This window comes from Moschus berezovskii, chromosome 22 (assembly GCF_049115385.1).
Source record: "Moschus berezovskii isolate FMDL1 chromosome 22, NW_MosBer_1.0, whole genome shotgun sequence".
Classification (NCBI taxonomy): Eukaryota; Metazoa; Chordata; class Mammalia; order Artiodactyla; family Moschidae; genus Moschus; species Moschus berezovskii.
In genome coordinates this window covers 49,106,759-49,124,933 of record NC_142481.1, presented here as the reverse complement: position 1 = coordinate 49,124,933, position 18,175 = coordinate 49,106,759, and the positions used below count along the sequence as shown (strand labels likewise).

At 53.6% G+C, this 18,175-nt stretch overlaps 1 protein-coding gene across 7 annotated transcripts; it reads left to right on the top strand.

Moving 5' to 3' along the window:
* Positions 1-1,867: 1,867 nt before the first annotated feature.
* Positions 1,868-17,662, top strand: DEF8 (differentially expressed in FDCP 8 homolog). Of its 7 annotated transcripts, none has more exons than XM_055412889.2 (13): positions 1,868-1,961; positions 4,357-4,417; positions 5,617-5,708; positions 6,385-6,482; positions 7,648-7,797; positions 8,566-8,707; positions 9,880-10,044; positions 10,540-10,667; positions 10,872-10,985; positions 11,807-11,887; positions 12,448-12,588; positions 12,687-12,796; positions 13,679-17,662. In XM_055412889.2, exons 3-13 carry the CDS (start codon positions 5,627-5,629, stop codon positions 13,779-13,781), a joined length of 1,314 nt encoding a protein of 437 aa, XP_055268864.1. In that variant the 5' UTR covers positions 1,868-1,961; positions 4,357-4,417; positions 5,617-5,626; the 3' UTR covers positions 13,782-17,662. The 7 variants fall into 7 exon arrangements, with proteins under 7 accessions (XP_055268864.1, XP_055268863.1, XP_055268858.1 ...); XM_055412888.2 differs by having other exon boundaries at positions 5,617-5,738; positions 11,810-11,887; XM_055412883.2 differs by having other exon boundaries at positions 5,617-5,738.
* Positions 17,663-18,175: the final 513 nt, after the last annotated feature.

The following is an 18,175-nucleotide window of genomic DNA, read 5'->3' as shown; positions in this document are numbered from 1 at the left end:
TTGTTTACTGTCTGGTTCCTTGCATTCTGGGGCTGCGCCAGCCTTCTCCCTGCTGAGTCAGAGTCGGGCTGGGCCCCTGTTGGTGCACAGGGGGGCACAAGTGAAGTGAGGCCAGCCCTTCCTTAGTCCCTGAAACTAAGCACCTATGTGCCTAGGAACTGTTCTGGGCCCCAAAGCAGTGAAGAAATCAAACGAAACCCTTGCCTGCAGCCTTTAGTTTCTGGTGCCAGGTGGAGGTTGGGGGTGCCTGTGGAGAAAGACAAAAATAAAGTGAAAAAGTACAAGATGTAGGACATTGGACAGTGACAAGAATTATGGAGAGAACCATAGCAGGGGCCCCTGGAGAGCAGTAGGCTTCTCCAACACCTCTCCCATCTGCACTGAACAGCCCCTTGTCTTACGGTGGATCAGTTTCCTCCTCTGTGAAATGGGTAGCATTGCAGTAACCTCTCCCTCACCGGTGATGAACATGGTGGAGGCAAGCACAGCTGCTCCTTCCGCTCAGCGATCACCTATTCCATTTTCCCCACAATTACTAGGGTTTAAAAGAAAATCAAACACCATTTTTTTCATATATATATATATATATATTTTTTTTTTACTGCATTGAACCTTAGTTATGATGTGTAAATCCTTACTTGCAGCATGTGGGATCCAGTTCCCCAACTGGGGATCAAACCTGGGCCCCCTGCATTGAGAGTGTGGAATCAAACAGTGGACCACCAGGGAGGTCCCACCAATTTTTAAGAGAGTGTTTGGTTTTGATTTAAATCAAAACTTTGGTGATTACAGAAATCTAGTCAGTGCTGCCTCACCCCCACCCCGACCCCCTGCCCCAACCTTACCATTGTGGGGAAAAAATCAATCAGGTGGTCTAAGAAAGAAATGGAAATTTTTATTCAATCCAAATTTGCGGATTATAAGCCAAGAACAGCATCTCAGAGAGCTCCAAGGACTGTTCTGCCATTAGAAGTTAAGTCACAGTTATACAAGTTTCTTGAGACAGAGCACCGGAGTGTAATCCACAGTTTACACAATTCAACTCTAAGCTCATCATGGCCCCTCACAAGATCAAGAAGCTGTTCAGTTGCTAAGTTGTGTCCAACTCTTTGTGACCTCATGGACTGCAGCATTCCAGGCTTCCCTGTCCTTCACCATCTTCCAGAGTTTGCTCAAACTCATGTCCATCAAGTTGGTGATGTCATCCAACTATCTCATCCTCTGTTGTCTCCTCCTCCTGCCCTCAATCTTTCCCAGCAACAAGGTCTTTTTTGATGAGTCAGCTCTTCCCATCAGGTGGCCATAGTACTGGAGCTCCAGCTTCCAAGGAGCATTAGCCCTTCCATTGAATATTCAGGGTTGATTTCCTTTGGGGTTACTGGTTTGATCTCCTTACAGTCCAAGGGAGTCTCAAGAGTCTTCTCCAGCACCACAATTTGAAAGTATCAATTCTTTGGTTCTCATCTTTCATTATGGTCCAACCCTCACATCCATACATAACTACTGGAAAAACCACAGCTTTGACTATATGGACCTTTGTTGGCAAAGAAGTTTAGGAAGTGACCTTATCTTTTAAGCAGCTGTGCTGGATTCCAGGAGGCGTTTCTGCCGATGGGGGTGGTTTGGCAGACGCATAAATGCAGATAGATGCACAGCGAGGAGAGAGGCGGGTAAAGGGCAGAGAAATTTTTCTTGTTTAAATTTTCCTTGTCTTCCATGAAGCATGAATTTTATTTCACACCATCTTCAACAATTGGGATGAAGGGTCACCCATTTCTTGGATTGGGAGGTGGAGGCCTGGGTCCGGGAGTGGGACGCGCAAACTCCGCCGGTGTCGTGAGCCTCCCGACCGCAGGAGGCAGCAGCGAGCGAGACGGATACAGTGTATCCAGGGCGGCGGTGGATACGCTGTAACGAGCCCGGCGGGGCGGATACAATGTAACCGGGGCGGTGGTGGTCAGGTGAGCGGCGGGAGGGGAGCGGGCGCGGTTCTGGGTGGCCGGGACTCGGTCGCTCGGGCAGCCGCGCCCCGGAGCCCGGAGAGCCTCTCTCCCGAAGCGGACGCTGGGGCGTAGGGGGCGAGGAACCCGGCCGAGGCCCAGGCCCGGGCGCAAAGCAGGATTCAGACTCCCGGGCGATCACCTGGGGGCGGAGGGGCTTGGGGACCTCAGCAGCCCCCATCCCGCTCTGTCAGGGTCTGGCTGGGAAGGCCGTCCCCGGGCACACTGTCACCCCTTCCAGCTGTCACCGCGCGCGTCTGTGGGATGCGAGAGGCCGGAGGGGACCCCACGGCTGTGCCACCGTGCGCTGGGGTTGGACCACTCTGAGCCTGTTACCTCATCTCTGAAACGGAGGGGCGTGGTGGAAGACACCTGGCCCTGTGCAGAGCCACTTAGCGAGGGTCCCCAGAGTGTATGTTGCTGTTGTTGTTGTGAGTGAAGGTGAGGGAGGCCCTTTTGGGGTGCGTCACCCAGAGGCGGGGGTGGCTGCTGCCAAGCTTCAGTGGCAAGCAATCCTTAAAGGGACAGTAGCGGCCCTGCTCCCGGTGGGGTCCTGGAGGCCTCCTGATGGCCGTGAGCAGCTAGGGTGCACCTTCACCCTGTCCCCTCTGGGGCAAAGTTTAGGGACCTCTGGTGGTAGCCGGGTGATGACAGGACCTCTGGTGTCTGTGTCACAAGCAGAACAGGCAAGGCTGGTTCAGTCACATCTGAGCTTCAGCCCTGTGTTCCTCAGGGCCTGAGAGATGTTGAGCTTTGTTCTTGGGGTCCTCTAATTGCAAAGTCGAGGGCTCCTCACCCCGACCCCCGTGAGAGGAGGTTTCTGGAGAAGGGGGGACAGTGGCCTAGTGGGTTTCCTGCATGCTGCTTGCTCACTGTCCACCTTCTGGCCTGCACCTCTCTGAGGTCAGGCCTGAATCTGGGGTTCAGAGCTCTCTGTGGGTGAATCTGGTGGGGTGGTGAGGGTTGCTATTGCTCTCCTTTAAGCCAGCTGCTGCGCACTTTGTCTGCTGGGCCCCTGCGTTAGGACCCCTTCTGGCTGCTCCCAGCATCCCCTTCTCCCTGGAAAATGCAGTTCTCTTAACTTTGGCAGGAGAGGAACTGAGGCTGAGAGAGGTCAGCTTACCCCAGTCACTCACTCATCCATGGCCTCTCTGCCTGGCCTACCCATCAGGAGCTTAATGAGAGATGTGATTTCCAGGAGGGCTTGTATCCCAGAGAAGGGCAGCTGAGCAGTGTTCCTGCCTTTGAGCTCCTCAGGCCATATTTTATTTTCTTTCTAAGGCCTAAGAACCTGTGCATTTTATGTATTTTTAAAAATTTAAATGTAGTTGATTTACAATGTTGTGTTAGTTTCCTGTGTACAGCAAGGTGCTTCTGTTACAGATATAGATATCTTTTTCATGTTCTTGTCCATTATGGTTTATTACAGGATGTGGAATATATTTCCCTGTGCTATACAGTAGGATCTTCTTGTTTACACATCCTTTATATGATAGTTTGCATCTGTTAACCCCATAACCCCAGTCCAAACCCCACCCCCAACCGCTTGGCAACCACAAGTCTGTTCTCTACATCTGTGTGTCTGTTTCTCTTGTGTCATATTTTAGATTCCACATTTAAGTGATATCTTATGGTATCTGTCTTTTGGACTTAGTGTGGTTATCTCTAGTTGCATCCATGTTGCTGCAAACAGTGTTATTTCATTCTTTTTTATGGCTAATGTTCCATTGTGTATATTTGTACCACAGCTTTATCCGCTCATTTGTTGATGGACATTTAAGTTCTTTCCACATGTTGGCTATTGTGAATTGTGCTGCGATGGATGCTGGGTGCGCGTATCTTTTTGAATTACAGTTTTCTCCAGACGTATGCCCAGGAGTGGCATTGCACGATCGTATTGCAAGTCTATTTTTAGTTTTTTCAGGAATGTCATCCTGTTCTCTATAATGCCTCTGGCTGTATTGTAAAATGCTGGGAGGTTTCTAAGGAGAGACCGATCCATGGAGCTGGCTCCTGACCCTCCAGTCTTTTGGGGCTGGACTGATTGGCATGTGGTGTCACTGCCACGCACCTGTGCTTAGTCTCCAGTTTGTAGTCTCATTTAGACTGTAACTCTATATAGCAGATGCTGTTATTATCCCTGCTTGAAACATGACAGCTCAAAAGCACAGAAAGGTTTAGGCATTTGCCCAAGGTCACACAGCTAGAGCTGATAGAGTGTGGATTTGAGTAGGGCCAATTTCCCTGCTGATCATAGTCTGTTGGGGGTGATTAGTATGGATCTGTTTTGGCTACAAGAGACAGAAATTCTCCTCCCAATAACAGTAGTTTAAACAGAAGTTTATTTGTGTCTTAGTTGAATGAAGCCTGGGGGTGAGCAGCCCAGGGATTCCTCACCACTTGGGAAGAAGGGGCTGGTGAGTATGGGGACAGCTGGGTCTCCCCTGCATTCTGGAGGCTTCCCTGGGCACTGTGGTTCCTGTCATCTGGGGAGGCGCTGGGCATCAGAGCCGAACAGTTTGTGAGCTTCCCAGAGACCTCAGGTTATAAGGGAGATAGGGATTTGGGCTCATGGCACCATGTCCTGCCCTGCTATGACCAACAGGTAGCTGGTCTGCAGGTGCCAGTTCTACCGGTTCAGAACTTTCAACCCACCTCCCTCCAGAGGCAGACAGGTCCTGCAGAGGTGTGGGGGTCCCCACCCAGGTGCAGGGCAACACTAGGGGTGAGGGTGGCCTCGGGCCACCACTGCTGGCTCAGTTTTCCTTTCAGTGTGTGTGTGGGCACACAGGAGTCATAGGATTGCCTTTTATAATTACAGATTATTTCAGACTGCAACCAGGTGTCAGCAGTGCATAGCCAACACCCATGTCCTTCCTACAAAGTTTTGAAAACATCTTTCAACCTCCTGTGAACTCATTTTGTCCTTGGAGCAGAGAGAAGCTAAGGAATGTGGGTCAGCTAGTTAAGTGTGGGCCTCTGTCTCAGGAGCCACCAGCCCTGCGTGTCTGTCGTTTGTTGAGCTCCCAGCTGTGAGCTCAGCACTTGCTGCCTGTGTCCTTGGGTCCCAGGGTGTGGGGCCAGCCATGGGCTCAGACCGCATGGTGGTCATACAGTATTCAGGAGGCCTTTCACAGGGCAGTGTTAAGGTGGGTCCTGCCCTGGGCCACACTGCAGGTGGCAGAGCAGGCCTGAGCCCTGGCATCAGCACTGAGCCTTCTGCTGGCCAGGCTTTCTGGATGCTCTGACAGGAAAGGAGCACCCTGGGTCCTGGGCGAGAGGGAGGCACTTGAGTGTTGGCTGGCCAGGTGAATGTGAGCGGGACCAAAGGGTCTCCATGCTGGAGGTCTGACTGGGCACCCCCCAGCCCTGCCTGCCCCATCGGTGACTTGGGCATCACTGCTCTCACTGAGGGGCCAGCCGTGGGGGTTGTGTGAGGGGGCTGAGCTGGCTTGTAGGGGGAGGCCGTGGTGTGGGGATATCTGGCCTGGACCCTCCAGGGGAAGTGAGAGGGGCCAGGTCTCCCCTTTGATACCTCAGGCACTTGAAAAGGGCAGGGGACCCCAGTGAACCTGGGTGCTGGACGCCCACCTCTGCTCTGCCCGGCTGTCCACAGGTGGGGTACTATGGAATATGACGAGAAGCTTGCCCGGTTCCGACAGGTCCATCTCAACCCCTTCAACAAGCAGCAGCATGAGCAGGGGGCTGGTGAGGAGGCCCCGGACGTTACTTCTCAAGGTGGACGCGGGGGGTGGGGTGGGGGTGGCGGTGGTTTGTGTAGGTGGTCTGCCCTGCTCACGCCAGCCCCCATCCTCTTAGGTGGTTCCTCCCTGGGGGCATGCAGGCGTCTTCTTCACAGTTCAGACTGCTTCCCCCTGGTCCATCCTCAGGAGAATGAACACGCCCCCTGGGCGGGGATGTGTCACTGTCTTGTCTGCCATGTCCCAGGGGCGGCACACAGCAGGCACTCCCTCGGGGAACACCTGGGGCTTGAACTCAGAGCAGAGACCTGCAGGGTGAGAGGTCAGCAGGATGTGAGCCCTGAGACTGCAGACTGAGCCCACAGGGTGCCGGAGTCCACACAGGGGCTCCTATGTTCCCGTGTGTAGCCCTTCAGAGGCCCTTCTCCAGTCCACAGATGCACACACAAGCTGTGAGCCTTAGAAACTGGCATGTTTCTGTAACCCTGGTTTTGCACGGGTCTGTCCTGTCGGAACAAGGACACAGGGTCCTCTGCAGGTGCACACAGGGCTCACCCCAGAGCAGAGCCCTGCTTCCCTGGGCACCTCTGTGGGCTCCCTGCTCCCTGAGGGTCCTGCAGCACCCTCCTGGGGTGGCGAGCTGACTCATCTCTCTGCCGCCCTTCCCACCTGCCCCGCTGCAGTGCGCCTGCCTGAGCTGCCTCCCGGGGAGCCAGAGTTCCGCTGCCCAGAGCGTGTGATGGATCTTGGCCTGTCCGAGGACCACTTCGCTCGCCCCGTGGTAAGGTTCAGGGTCTGTGGGTGGACAAGGTGACCCCCCCCCAGAGTTTGAGGAGTTGGCCACGTCCATCTCAATCGGGCCTCCTAGGCATGGCGTCTGAGTCCTGCGTGACACCCGGCTCCCACCCTATACCTGTGTGCCGGCTTGTGGGAATGGGTTGGATGTGGTGTTTGGGAGCCTGGGCTCTGTCCTCCTGGGCAGCCATTCTCTCCCCTCCACGCAGGATCCTACAAAGCAGATGTGGGGGCTGATTCCATCTGGGGTGCTGGGGAATCCTGTCGTCCATTGCAGAGTGAAGGCGAGGGCGGCCGCTGCTCACCACCACCTCCTCAGCTAGGCAGGGCCACTCCTGTCTGAGCTAGGTTTTGTTCCATGAAAACCTTGTGGGGTGTTTTTTTTTAAATTAAAGGGTTCTAATAATTCCTTTAAAGTTTCAAAATGTTTGCAAACCATCTCCAGCTGTTGTTTGAGAGAGATGCTATGGTAACATTCGCAAAGGACTTTAAGATTTGCCTGAGCCCCCATTTCTCTTTTGTGGTTCATTTTGCTGGTCATGTGGCCTTTAACTTTACATTCTGCAGGTACTTACACTCCTCTCAGTTATGTGTTTGAACCCTTATTTTGCACTCCTGCGGGCAGTGACATCCCCTTTCGTGGGGCCCCAGCCTCTAGCTCTGAGACTTGGCCTGTATCCTTGCCCAAGTTTAGGGCTTTGTTGGACACGAGCTCGCATCAGCCTGTGAGGTGCTGGGCCCAAGGGCAGGTGGCAGCGAGGGGTGTCTCTGAGCTTGGTGATTGAACCAGAGGCCACTTCCTCTCCTTCTTGACAGACAAGTGTCATTTCCCCTGCTTTCATCCAAGAGGAAGTTCTGTAGAAGCAAGCGAGATAGCACAGCCAGAAAAGCAATCGGATTTCTAAAAAAGGGAAGTTGTGTTTTGAAGAACACCGTGAGTTAGGTCTCCAGAAGCCCATGGGTGGACAGGTCCAGAAAGTGGGCAGGTGGTGTGGGCTGGGGCCTGCCTCTGCTGCTGATGGTCCTGGGCCTTGAGCAAGTCTTTGGGCCATCGGGGCTTGAGATGGGTGGGGAGATCTGTTCTGGGCCCAACGACACACAATCTAACTATCATCATCCCCAAACTGCACCCCCGCCCCCAACGTGAGCAGGGCCTGTTCCTGGCCTCTGACGTTCAGCAGTTGCGGCAGGCCATCCAGGAGTGCAAGCAGGTCATCCTGGAGCTGCCAGAGCACTCGGAGAAGCAGAAGGACGCTGTGGTGAGACTCATCCATCTCCGGCTGAAGCTGCAGGAGCTGAAGGTGGGTGTCGGCCCACCCCCACCAGCAGCCAAAGCTGAACTGGAGGCTGGGGGAGTGATGGGCCCTCAGCCCAGCTCTGATCCTGCCTGTAGTCCTGGGTCATGTGTCCACCCACTGAAGCAGGTGGGTGAGTTAGTCCCACCTTGAACCACATGACCCAGAGCGTGGGCTAGTTCCCTGAAGATGACAACAGAAGGGGTTGTGGATCCTGGAAGCCAATAACCACTGGGGTCCGTCCTGTAGTCCTTGAGTCTGGTTCATGAGTCCATGGGATTTGGACAGTGGTAGGTTCATTAGAATATAGGTAAGGCAATGGTATGGGCTCAGACACCCTGAAAGACAGTGGCTTAAAGGAGTTGGCTGTATAGATTTACTCATGTGGAAGTGTTGCGGGTTCCCTGGGCCCATCTGGCAGCTACTGTCATTGGAGACCATAGGTCCCCCTTTTCTGTTGCTCTTCTCTTCCCTGGCAAGTCCAGGACAGCTTTCACCAATCTGGGTCTGCTCTCAGCCAGCAGAAACGAAGCAGGAGGGCAGCGAGTGCCCCTCAGTGCTGCTCACGTGCCCTTGGCCCTGACTGGCCCTGGAGCGGCACCTCAGTACAGAGGTTGTCTGTAATCTCAGTGGACCAGGCCTGACCGGGCACCCTGTTCTATTGTAAAGGGAGGGGTCTGTGGCAACCTCTGCTATACGTGGTGCCTGGGAGATGCAGTCAAGGGGCTCATGTGCCCAGAAGGAGCTGTGACCTCTCCCTGGTTTCCTCCCAAGGACCCCAATGAGGATGAGCCCAACATTCGAGTCCTTCTCGAGCACCGCTTCTACAAGGAGAAGAGTAAGAGTGTGAAGCAGACATGTGACAAGTGTAACACAGTCATCTGGGGCCTCATTCAGACCTGGTACACCTGCACAGGTGGGCGGAGACCAGACTGCCCTTCCGGGCCGGCAGGCTAGGTCTCCGGGGAGAGGGGTTCTCTATCGTGTCCTCAGTATTTGCAGATCCCTGCAGTGTGTGGTGGGTGTAGCAAGAGACGAGAGACCCAGGTGTCTGCCTTCACTGGGCTCAAGTCCACTAGCCACATGTGGCTCTTCAAATTTAAATTATTGAACATAGATAACTAACTCCTCAGTTGTACTGTGCACGTTCCAAGTACACAGTAGCCATGCAAGGTTGGTGGCTACCTCGCTGGACATGGTAGAGACACATCACTGTATTGGATGTGCTGCTCTGGATGAGAAATCAAATGAGTCAGTGATACGGTGTATTAGAAATAGTGAAGAAGGCTAGGGGAGGCACAAGCATGTCAGGGAGTAGGGTGCTGCCATGTTAGGGTGAAATGAAAAGGCTTCATGTGACATTTAATAAAAATTCTTGGAGGTTAGGGGCATATCTGGGAAGGAACATTTCTGCAGGGGAGCTGTCTATCCAAAGGCCTGTGGTCAGTGTGTGTCCAGTGTATTTGACAAGGAGCAGAGAGCAGCGTGGCATAGAGGTGCTTCAGAGGTGGCAGGGGGCTTTTCTCTAAGTGCCCTGGGCCATGTGGGTGGATATACTTAGGTTTTAACTCCAGCTGCTGAGCTGAGTGTGGCATGGGGGGAGGGAAAATGATGGCCTTCTGACCAGGGTGAGACTCTGATATTCAGATGAGAAGGGCCAAGTGCAGCTGTAGCTGAAGGACTGGACTTGGGTTTAAGAGAGGAGTCGGGATGACTTTCCAGTTTGTAGTCTCAGGAGGTTGAAAGACAAAGTCCCTGAAATCTGAGATGGGAAGCTGGGGTGGATTTGGGTAGGAAGAACCGGGTTTCACTTAGATGGCTTGGCCTTGATCCCCTTGGGTATCCTAGTGGGCATGGCTGGTAGGCCCCTGGACTTTTGAGTCTGAAATTGGGGGAAAGGTGTGCACGTACCTTCAGAGCAAGGTTTGGGGTGGGGACACTTGGGGACCTGCAGTGGCACCTGGAGAGGCTCTTGGGTTGATCTGGGAAGCGGAGTGGAGCCCCCTGGGGGTCCTGGAAGCTGAAGGTCAGCCTGGGCTACAGAGTGGCCCTCCTCCTAAGAGGCATGCTGTTGGGCCCCCATCCCAGGGTGTTATTACCGCTGTCACAGCAAGTGTTTGAACCTCATCTCCAAGCCCTGTGTGCGGTCCAAAGTCAGCCACCAGGCCGAGTATGAGCTGAACATCTGCCCTGAGGCAGGCCTGGACAGCCAGGATTACCGCTGTGCTGAGTGCCGAGCACCCATCTCTCTGCGTGAGTGCCCCCAGGGTAGGGGGTGGGAGTTGAGCAGGGTGCAGGGCTGAGGGGAGCTGTTCTGGGCAGGGTGCCCTGACATCAGCTGCATGAGTGAATGGGAGGAATGCTCAGTTGAGCTCCTCTCCTTGGGAAGCCAAAAAGGACTGCTTTTGGCACCTTTTCACGCCCCTCCCAAGCTGACCAAGGTTCCACTAGGAGTCCCTGCAGGGCTGGGCTACAGTCTCCCTCCTGTGACCACATCATCACAGAAAACCCACCCCATGGGAAGACCACACTACACTCACATGCTGTGTGTCAGGCCTTCCTAGAAACATACTGACATTGACTCAAGGGATTCCCCATCTACTGTCCCATTTTACTGATGAGAAAAGGGAAGCGGGGCAACTTAGAAGAGGACGAGTCAGGGGCAGGGCTTGGCGGTGGGGAACACTTGGTGCAGCTGGGGGAGGGGACCTCTCAGGTCTCCTTGACTTTGGAACATCTCCTCCACAGGGGGCGTGCCCAGCGAGGCCCGGCAGTGCGACTACACAGGCCAGTACTACTGCAGCCACTGCCACTGGAACGATCTGGCTGTCATCCCAGCGCGTGTGGTGCACAACTGGGACTTCGAGCCGCGCAAGGTCCGGAGAGAGAGAGCGGGGAGCGAGGGGTGCCGCCCTGGGGATTGGGTGGGAGTGTGGTGTGGCCGGGGGCGTGGCGGAGCGCTGGGGCTCTGGGCATGGCTGTGGGCGGATCAGGGCACAGGCTGGGGCGGGGCCTCGGGGTGGGGCAGAGTGGGGCGGGGCGGAGCGCAGAGGTACCACCTTTCCGCCCCTCCGGCCCAGGTGTCTCGTGGCAGCATGCGCTACCTGGCGCTGATGATGTCGAGGCCAGTGCTCCGGCTCCGGGAGATCAATCCTCTGCTGTTCAACTATGTGGAGGAGCTGGTAGAGATCCGGGTAAGACAGGGGAGGGGCGGGCGTGGGGCAACCCTGCTCCCCCTTTGCAGCTGTGTGAGGAGATGCCACCTGTGTCACTGGGCCCCCTCTCCCCTACTGTCCTTAAAGTCGCTAGAGCAACTGTCCAGTCACAATATGAAATAGGATGCGAGGCTCAGAGGCAGTTTGAAATTTTCTAACAACCGCAGTAGAAAAATGAGGTGAAGTTCATCTCAGTGATGTCTTTTATTTCGTGCACATTATTGAGATACATCGTGTGGCGTTTCTGTCTTGTATAAGTCTGCGTCCCAGTGTGTATTGTCAAGAGCAGCTTTACATTTGCCCAGCCATGTCTGGTCGGTGTTCTGAGGAGCTGTGTGTGACTGGGGGGTCCTCTCTTTGGCACTCAGCAGGAGGGCGGGGTGGGGTGTGCCTCAGGCGGGTGCGGAGGGAAATGGGACTTGTTGGGGAGGAGCTGAGGCACAGGACCACTGGGCTGAGGAGGGGATCTGGGTTCAACTGGGCAGTCTGATGCAAGCTCAGGTGCTCCCAAGGTGTGTGTGCACCTGTGGAGCTGGGCAGGGAGCAACTGTGCATGAAGGAAGCTTAGGGCCCTGCCTGGTGGGGAAGCTGTGGCTTGACCTTGAGCTCGGCTGGAGGGCTCAAAGCTGGGACTGTCCTGGGGGGACAGGGATGCACTTACGGTCCTCTACTGACCCAGAGTGTGAAGTGACAAAGCTTCCCACAAAACCAGACCTGCCCCACCCCCACTGGCCACACAGACATGCCCAGCACAGCCCCTGCTCTGGCCAGAGATGCCCACCTGCCCCTCTTGTCCACAGAAGCTGCGCCAGGATATCTTGCTCATGAAGCCATATTTTATCACCTGCAGGGAGGCCATGGCAGCGCGCCTGCTCCTGCAGGTCAGCCCACCACCCCCTGGGGTAGAGGAGGGCTGGGGTGGGGAAGGGGTCCTACAGGAGGGCAGGAAACAGACCAGGATCATGAGGGGAAGACTTGACACCGTGTGTGTGTTGTGCCGTCAGCAGAGGGTCTCCGCACTGTCCCAGGGAACACCAGGTCTACCCATGAAAGCATTCTACCCACAAGTGTTCTCTGCTTCTGTCAGCATGAGAAGCACTGAGAGGGTGGGTGTTGCCCTGCAACCTTCACGGGAGCCTTCATAGAGTGGACCCAGGGAGGGCCGACCACAGAACTCTTCGAGGCTCACCTACTTGTTTGCAAGCACTCACTGGGTGCCTGCTGCGGGCCGACTGTGTTCTGGGTCCTGGGGAGCAGCGAGCAGAGCTGGCGGGGCCTGACCCTCACCTAGGAGTGCACTTTCCTGGTTGGGCCGACAGGAAGAGTAGGAAGCAGTGCATTGGGTGGTGGGATGTGTGGACAAGATAAAGTCGGGAAGAGGGCTCCGGGCAGGTGAGGGCCCTGGCCTGGCGGCTCTGGGGTCACATGGCTATGCCTGCAGCTCCAGGACCGGCAGCACTTTGTGGAGAACGATGAGATGTATTCGGTGCAGGACCTGCTGGACACGCACACAGGCCGGCTGGGCTGCTCACTGGCTGAGACCCACACGCTGTTTGCCAAGCACATCAAACTGGACTGTGAGGTGGGCCCCCACAAGCCAGGTGGGGAGGCAGGAGGGCAGCTCGGGAGGATGTACCCCCCACCTGGGAGTGGGCACTGACCTCCCCGCCTCGCCTGCAGCGGTGCCAGGCCAAGGGCTTTGTGTGCGAGCTCTGCCGGGAGGGAGACGTGCTGTTCCCCTTCGACAGCCACACGTCCGTGTGCGCCGACTGCTCTGCCGTCTTCCACAGGTCTGTGTGAGCGTATGCCTCTGTAGATGGTAGACGACAGGTGTGGGAGAGACAGGTGCTGGGAGTGTTGGGTGGGGAGAGGCTGGGGCTTGACCTTTCCCACCTGGTTTCAAATGGGACTTAGGTTTACTGAGGCTGGAGCTTCCTAAGCTTTCTAGTTTTTGTGATTTTTTTTTCCAAACATCCCTAGGCCACGAGAAATAACCCAACAGTTTTATTTATTAAGTACTTAGGTTCAACAATGGAAGCATTTATGTCCTAAAGACTTGTGGATGTTTGGAAGAATGATACACAGAAGTGGGCAGAAGATATTTGAACTCTTTAAGTATACTTACCAGTAGGCATGTGCCTGTGGAGCCCACACGGCTTGTCACACTGGGCTCAGATGGGACCCCACCACCCCATTTCTGTCCACACTGGATTTTCCAGCACTTGGTGTTTCTCAGAGTGACCCGCAACCTCATAGGTCAGCAGAGCTGGACTGCGGTCTCAGTAAGAACTGTAGCAGAAAGTGTTGTTGAAACTCTGAGCTCCCTTGAGCTGGCAGTTTGTCTGGTGTCCTATCAAATGTTGCTGTGCCCCCTTCAAAAATTTAAGCTGCCATGGGGACCATGTGCACCTCCACAGAGCCCTGGGCGGGGGGCCGGTTTACATGGTAGTGGGAACAGGTCAGGGAGGGGAGTCACTAAGAGGGTCAGAGGGCACCAGGTGATAGGTGTGGCCCCTTGGGATGTCTGTACAGAGGTATGGGATACTGGCCTGGCCGGCACACCTGGGTGAGACTGCTGCAGGTTCCCGTCTGTTAAAGGAATATTGTGAAGACTCAGGGTTACAATTCTACTTGTGGAGCCCCCTCTTCACAGCCATTCCTGTCTCCCCCAGGGACTGCTACTATGACAATTCCACCACGTGCCCTAGGTGTGCGCGCCTCACCCTGCGGAAGCAGTCGCTCTTCCGGGAGCCTGGTCCAGACCTGGATGCCTGAGCAATGGAAGCCCTTCTAGGCCTGTCTGTCCTGCTGGCTGTTGCCACAGTCAAGGTGTTTCCTGTACTCTGGAGACCTAGGATCCGGCCCCTGGATCCCCCCACTGCTGAGCCAGCACCACCAGGACCACCGTCTCCTGGTGCATGTTGGGGCTTACGGCGGCTGTTTTTTGGGTGGGCTGCTGTGAGGGCTAAGATGTGCACCCCTTCTCCACTGCAGAGCTTTGAGGGTCAGGTGAGGGGAGCATTCCCTCACCTCTCCTTTGGTCAAGAGCCCCCTACCCTAGAACCAAGGCTTGCTGGGCCCTGGCTACCCTGGAAATCCTGGAAGCCTTCTGGGGAGTGCCGACAAGACTGAGGATGCAGTCTTAGCCTGACTTTTACCTGTGGTGGATGGTATGGATTCTACTTGGAGGCCCCTCCCCCAGTTCCTTGCCTCTTTGAGGTCCCCTGGTTGTCCCTGGCTGGGGCTGTGTTCATCACTATCTCCTGAGGGCCCTGCCCCTGCCCCCAGTTCTCTCTCTGCGGCCTCTACTGGCAGGACCACTCCAGAGGCTACTGGCTGCTGTGGAGATCTCACCTCCTAACCGCCCCTGCCTTGGCCCAGTCCAGCTCACTCTGGTGCTTCATGCTGGGTGGCTGAGGGGGTCCCACCCAGTGAGGATGTGTGCTTCCAGGTATCGGGCAGGACTGTGCCCCTGGCAGGTCAAGGTTAGGTGAGAGGGCTAGGGGACAGTAGACCTGGATGGAGTGTGCCTACAGAGGGCTCTGGATCACTCAGAGACCCCCCAACCAGGGCCTTCTGTTTGGGGAACTGAGATCAGGCACTGGATATACTTGCTTAGGGCAGCACCAGCCAGGACTCATGGGGTGTGGGAGGTCCTGCTGCCAGCGGGCAGAGGGAGCCAGGCATGGAGGACTGATCCAGTGGGGAAGATGCATTTGTGGGGACCATCCAGGGGAAGGCTGCTCTGGCCTTGCTGGCCTTCTCCTTGCCCTGGACTATGCTTGGCTGTTGACACCTGGGGCTGACACACACATGTGGCGGCTGGTGGGCAGGAGGCAGTCACCTGGACATCCATCACCTTTAACTGGGAAGCGCAAGGAGAGGCTTGGCCAACAGGGAGGCCAGCTGAGCCAATGTGGGGGGTCGGTAAGGACAGTGCCAACCCCTCCTTGCCCCTCTGCACCCCAGGGAAGCCCTGCCCAGGGACTTCAGGCCACTCTCTGACTGTGCTGGGCTGTTTAGCATGTCACTGGTGGGGGGTTGGTCCACACGGGGCCACCCTGCTTCCCGTTCTTGGGTCTAGGGGGTTAAAGGCTAAGCGCCCTCTTCCTACACCTCAGATCTGTACGTCTCACTGCAGCATCACATTTCTGTCCCAGGGATCCTGGCTTCTCCCAAATGGACTCTGTAATCAGCACCGTGTTATTCCAGTTACAGTCAGTGTCCATAAGAAATGTCAGTAGCCATTTGTTGGGCAAGGTTGACTCTTTTTTTTAAAACTTCCTCCCACATCACATCTTCTCCTCCTCCCCCTCTGGGTGACAGATTCTTTAAACAGAATCATGTGTAGGTCTTTTGGAGACCACATCACAGTAGCCAGAACCCACTGAGGAACCAGTTAGCATGGGCAAGCCTTCCAGGAGAGCCATGTGGGCTGGGCACTGGGGACAGGGCAGGGTTTGCTGCAGGGTTAGTCAGAGCCCACCGGCCCCCTCCCACAGGGTCAAGTGTAAACGGGGTACCTGACCTTGGCCTCAGTGTGCTGACACCTCCTCTGTAGGCTGCACTAAAGCATACTCTCTGGGGTTGTTTGGGTTCCAGGAAGTGCTGGGCCCAGCCTGGCTCCATAACAGAACCTATGTCTTCTCTCCTGAGTCCTCCCAGAGGGAAAACTGTCATGTTAATATAAGCAGTGCCGGTCCCAGGTCTAGCTCTCAGAAGCCCCTCTGGTCTTCAAGTTTGACTCACTGAAAGGGCCCTTGGAGCTCAAGAGAACCTGAGACCCCCTCCCAAATGACATTCAAACCTCTGTGTATGTACATTTCACTCTGGAGATACGATCTCTGGTTTTGAGGATGATCTCAAAGAAACATCAGGGGTGTGCTGCACAAGGCTGGGGGTGGGGGAAGGGTGTGTGTGGGCTGTCTGTGGGCCCATGCTGGCGCCTCCACTTCAAACAACTAAAGCCACACTTTGGTATCAGAGGGAGCATGCCGTCTCCACCCACCCACTTCAGGTATGAGGATGAGTTTTGCTTAAACTTTAACAGCTGTAGGTTTACAGAAGTGCTGCAAACACATTCCCAGGTACCTATCTCCTGGATTCCGTGAATGTTAACCTTTTCCCCATTTGCCTTACTCTTTCTCCACACACTTTCTTTTGGCCCATCTGGTGGAAGTTGCAGATGATGCCCCTTTGCCTCTAAGTGCTCCTGTGTTACCCCAGCAAGGACATGCCTTCCATGGCTACAGTGCGGTCATGACATCAGGACGCTCACATGGATGCCGACCGTAAAGCCTGCAGCAAGCCATGTTCAGATTCAGCCACTTAGTTCCATGTCATTTTAGCCTTTAATCTGGAAGGGCTCAGGACTCTGACACAGAAAATCGCAGATAAATTATTCTGAAGACTTTCTTTCAGTGTGAGTTTTTTTGACTGGACTCGGGCTTTGCCCTTTTGGTGGGATTTTCACAAAAGTGATGCTGGGTCCAGTTTGTCATCTGTCCTACTCAAAACGCTCTGGTCCACTTGGTCCAGCTGACTGACATCTTCCTGGCACTCTTTAGGCACTTTCTTACTTTCTAGCACAGGAAAGTGTTCCAGACTTAGTTAGTAATTGCCCCAGTCCCAGCCCTGACACCAATCATTTCTCCGAAGAGCCCTGGGACCTTTTGGTGGAGGCCAGATGTGATAGTTGGGTGTGTTCACTTTTGGGCTGATCACAGCCCATAGGTCCTTTCAGTAGTGTGGAAATAGTGCTCCTTATCTATTTCCTTTCTGGTCTATAAACATTAAAAACCATGAGTTCACAGTGAAACTTCCAATTTCAAAACAACACGAGTCATTCTTTCCCTTTATCATGTTTATTATTTCCTTGCTTGACAGTGAGAAAAATGGCTCCCTTATCCAGAGTACACTTATTTGCTCAGTCTGACAGTACACAGAAAGCACCTTTGGGACTGCTCACTAACGCTGGTGAGAAACAAGGCTACTCATGAGCCTTTAATATTTGTCTATAGCCCTAGGGCATACAGTCAAAAAGTACTTGCTTTTGCGTCTTCATTGTGGGTGTGCAGTTCCTGTGAAATATGGTTCCGTCCAGGTAGTCCACTGCTTTATTTCCCCATCCTTGTTTACTTTTGTTTGTGCAGTATATTAACATGGTCCCCAAAGTCAGAACTTCATAAAAGGTACAAAAGTTACATCTCCTCCCACCCCTGGAACCAATCTCTTTAGTCTGCTTTCTCCCACCTTTGTTTCTTATTGTACAAATGAGTATGATGTATGCATATTTTCTTACTTCCCCGTATTTCTTCCACGAAAGGTAGCATACTCTACTCCTGATGTTGCTTTTATTCTATTAATAATATATCCTGAAAAAAAATATATCCTGGAAACCACTCCACATCAGCTGAGTTCTTCCTTGTTCTCTTATTATTGTAGTTATCATCACTTACAACTGTCTAACTCTCCATTGTGTACAAGCGCCATTTCATGTTTGACTTTTTACATGAGACTCTTCAGGCTATTTCCTAGGTTTTGCAAGTTACAAACAAGGCTGCAACAAAATCCATGCATCTGTATTTTCTTTTGCTGGAAGTGTATCCTCCTAAAAGGGGGATTGTTAAATTAAAATAAATATATTTTGTATTAGTGCTTGATGCTCCTCTATAAGGGATGTACAAGTTTGTGTTCCCACCAGCAGTGAACGAGGGTGCCTGTGACCCCACAGCCTAACCAATGGAGCGTGTAGCCACAGTGGAGTGTGTACTTTTGATTACTGCTGATGTGAATAATGAGAAATAGTATGAGTGTTGTTTCATCTGCACTTCTCTTATATTTGAAGAGCTAATTTACTTATGAATTATATCTTTTGTCTACTTTTCTATGGGGTTTTTGGTATTTTCTTCTCAAACTTTAAGAGTTCTTCACATATCAGAGATATTAACCCATTATCTGTGAGAAATTTTCTTCCAGTGTGTCGTTTGCCTTTGACTCTGTAGTGTTTTATCTTCATGGAAAAGTTTTATTACATTTTCATATCATCAAATTGATTAATCTTAAATTTCACCTGGACTTTGAGTTACAGAAGATCTTCCTGATCACCCATGGGGAAGAGGCATATATCCATGGGTTGTGTAGCACTTAATTTTCAGCTTTTACATTCA

Coding starts and splice junctions, on each gene's coding strand:
- DEF8 (XM_055412883.2), top strand. CDS start 5,627: ATGGAATATGACGAGAAGCTTGCCCGGTTCCGACAGGTCCATCTCAAC. Junction 11,888..12,447: donor CAGCGCGCCTGCTCCTGCAG/GTCAGCCCACCA, acceptor CTATGCCTGCAG/CTCCAGGACCGGCAGCACTT. Junction 12,797..13,678: donor TGCTCTGCCGTCTTCCACAG/GTCTGTGTGAGC, acceptor TGTCTCCCCCAG/GGACTGCTACTATGACAATT.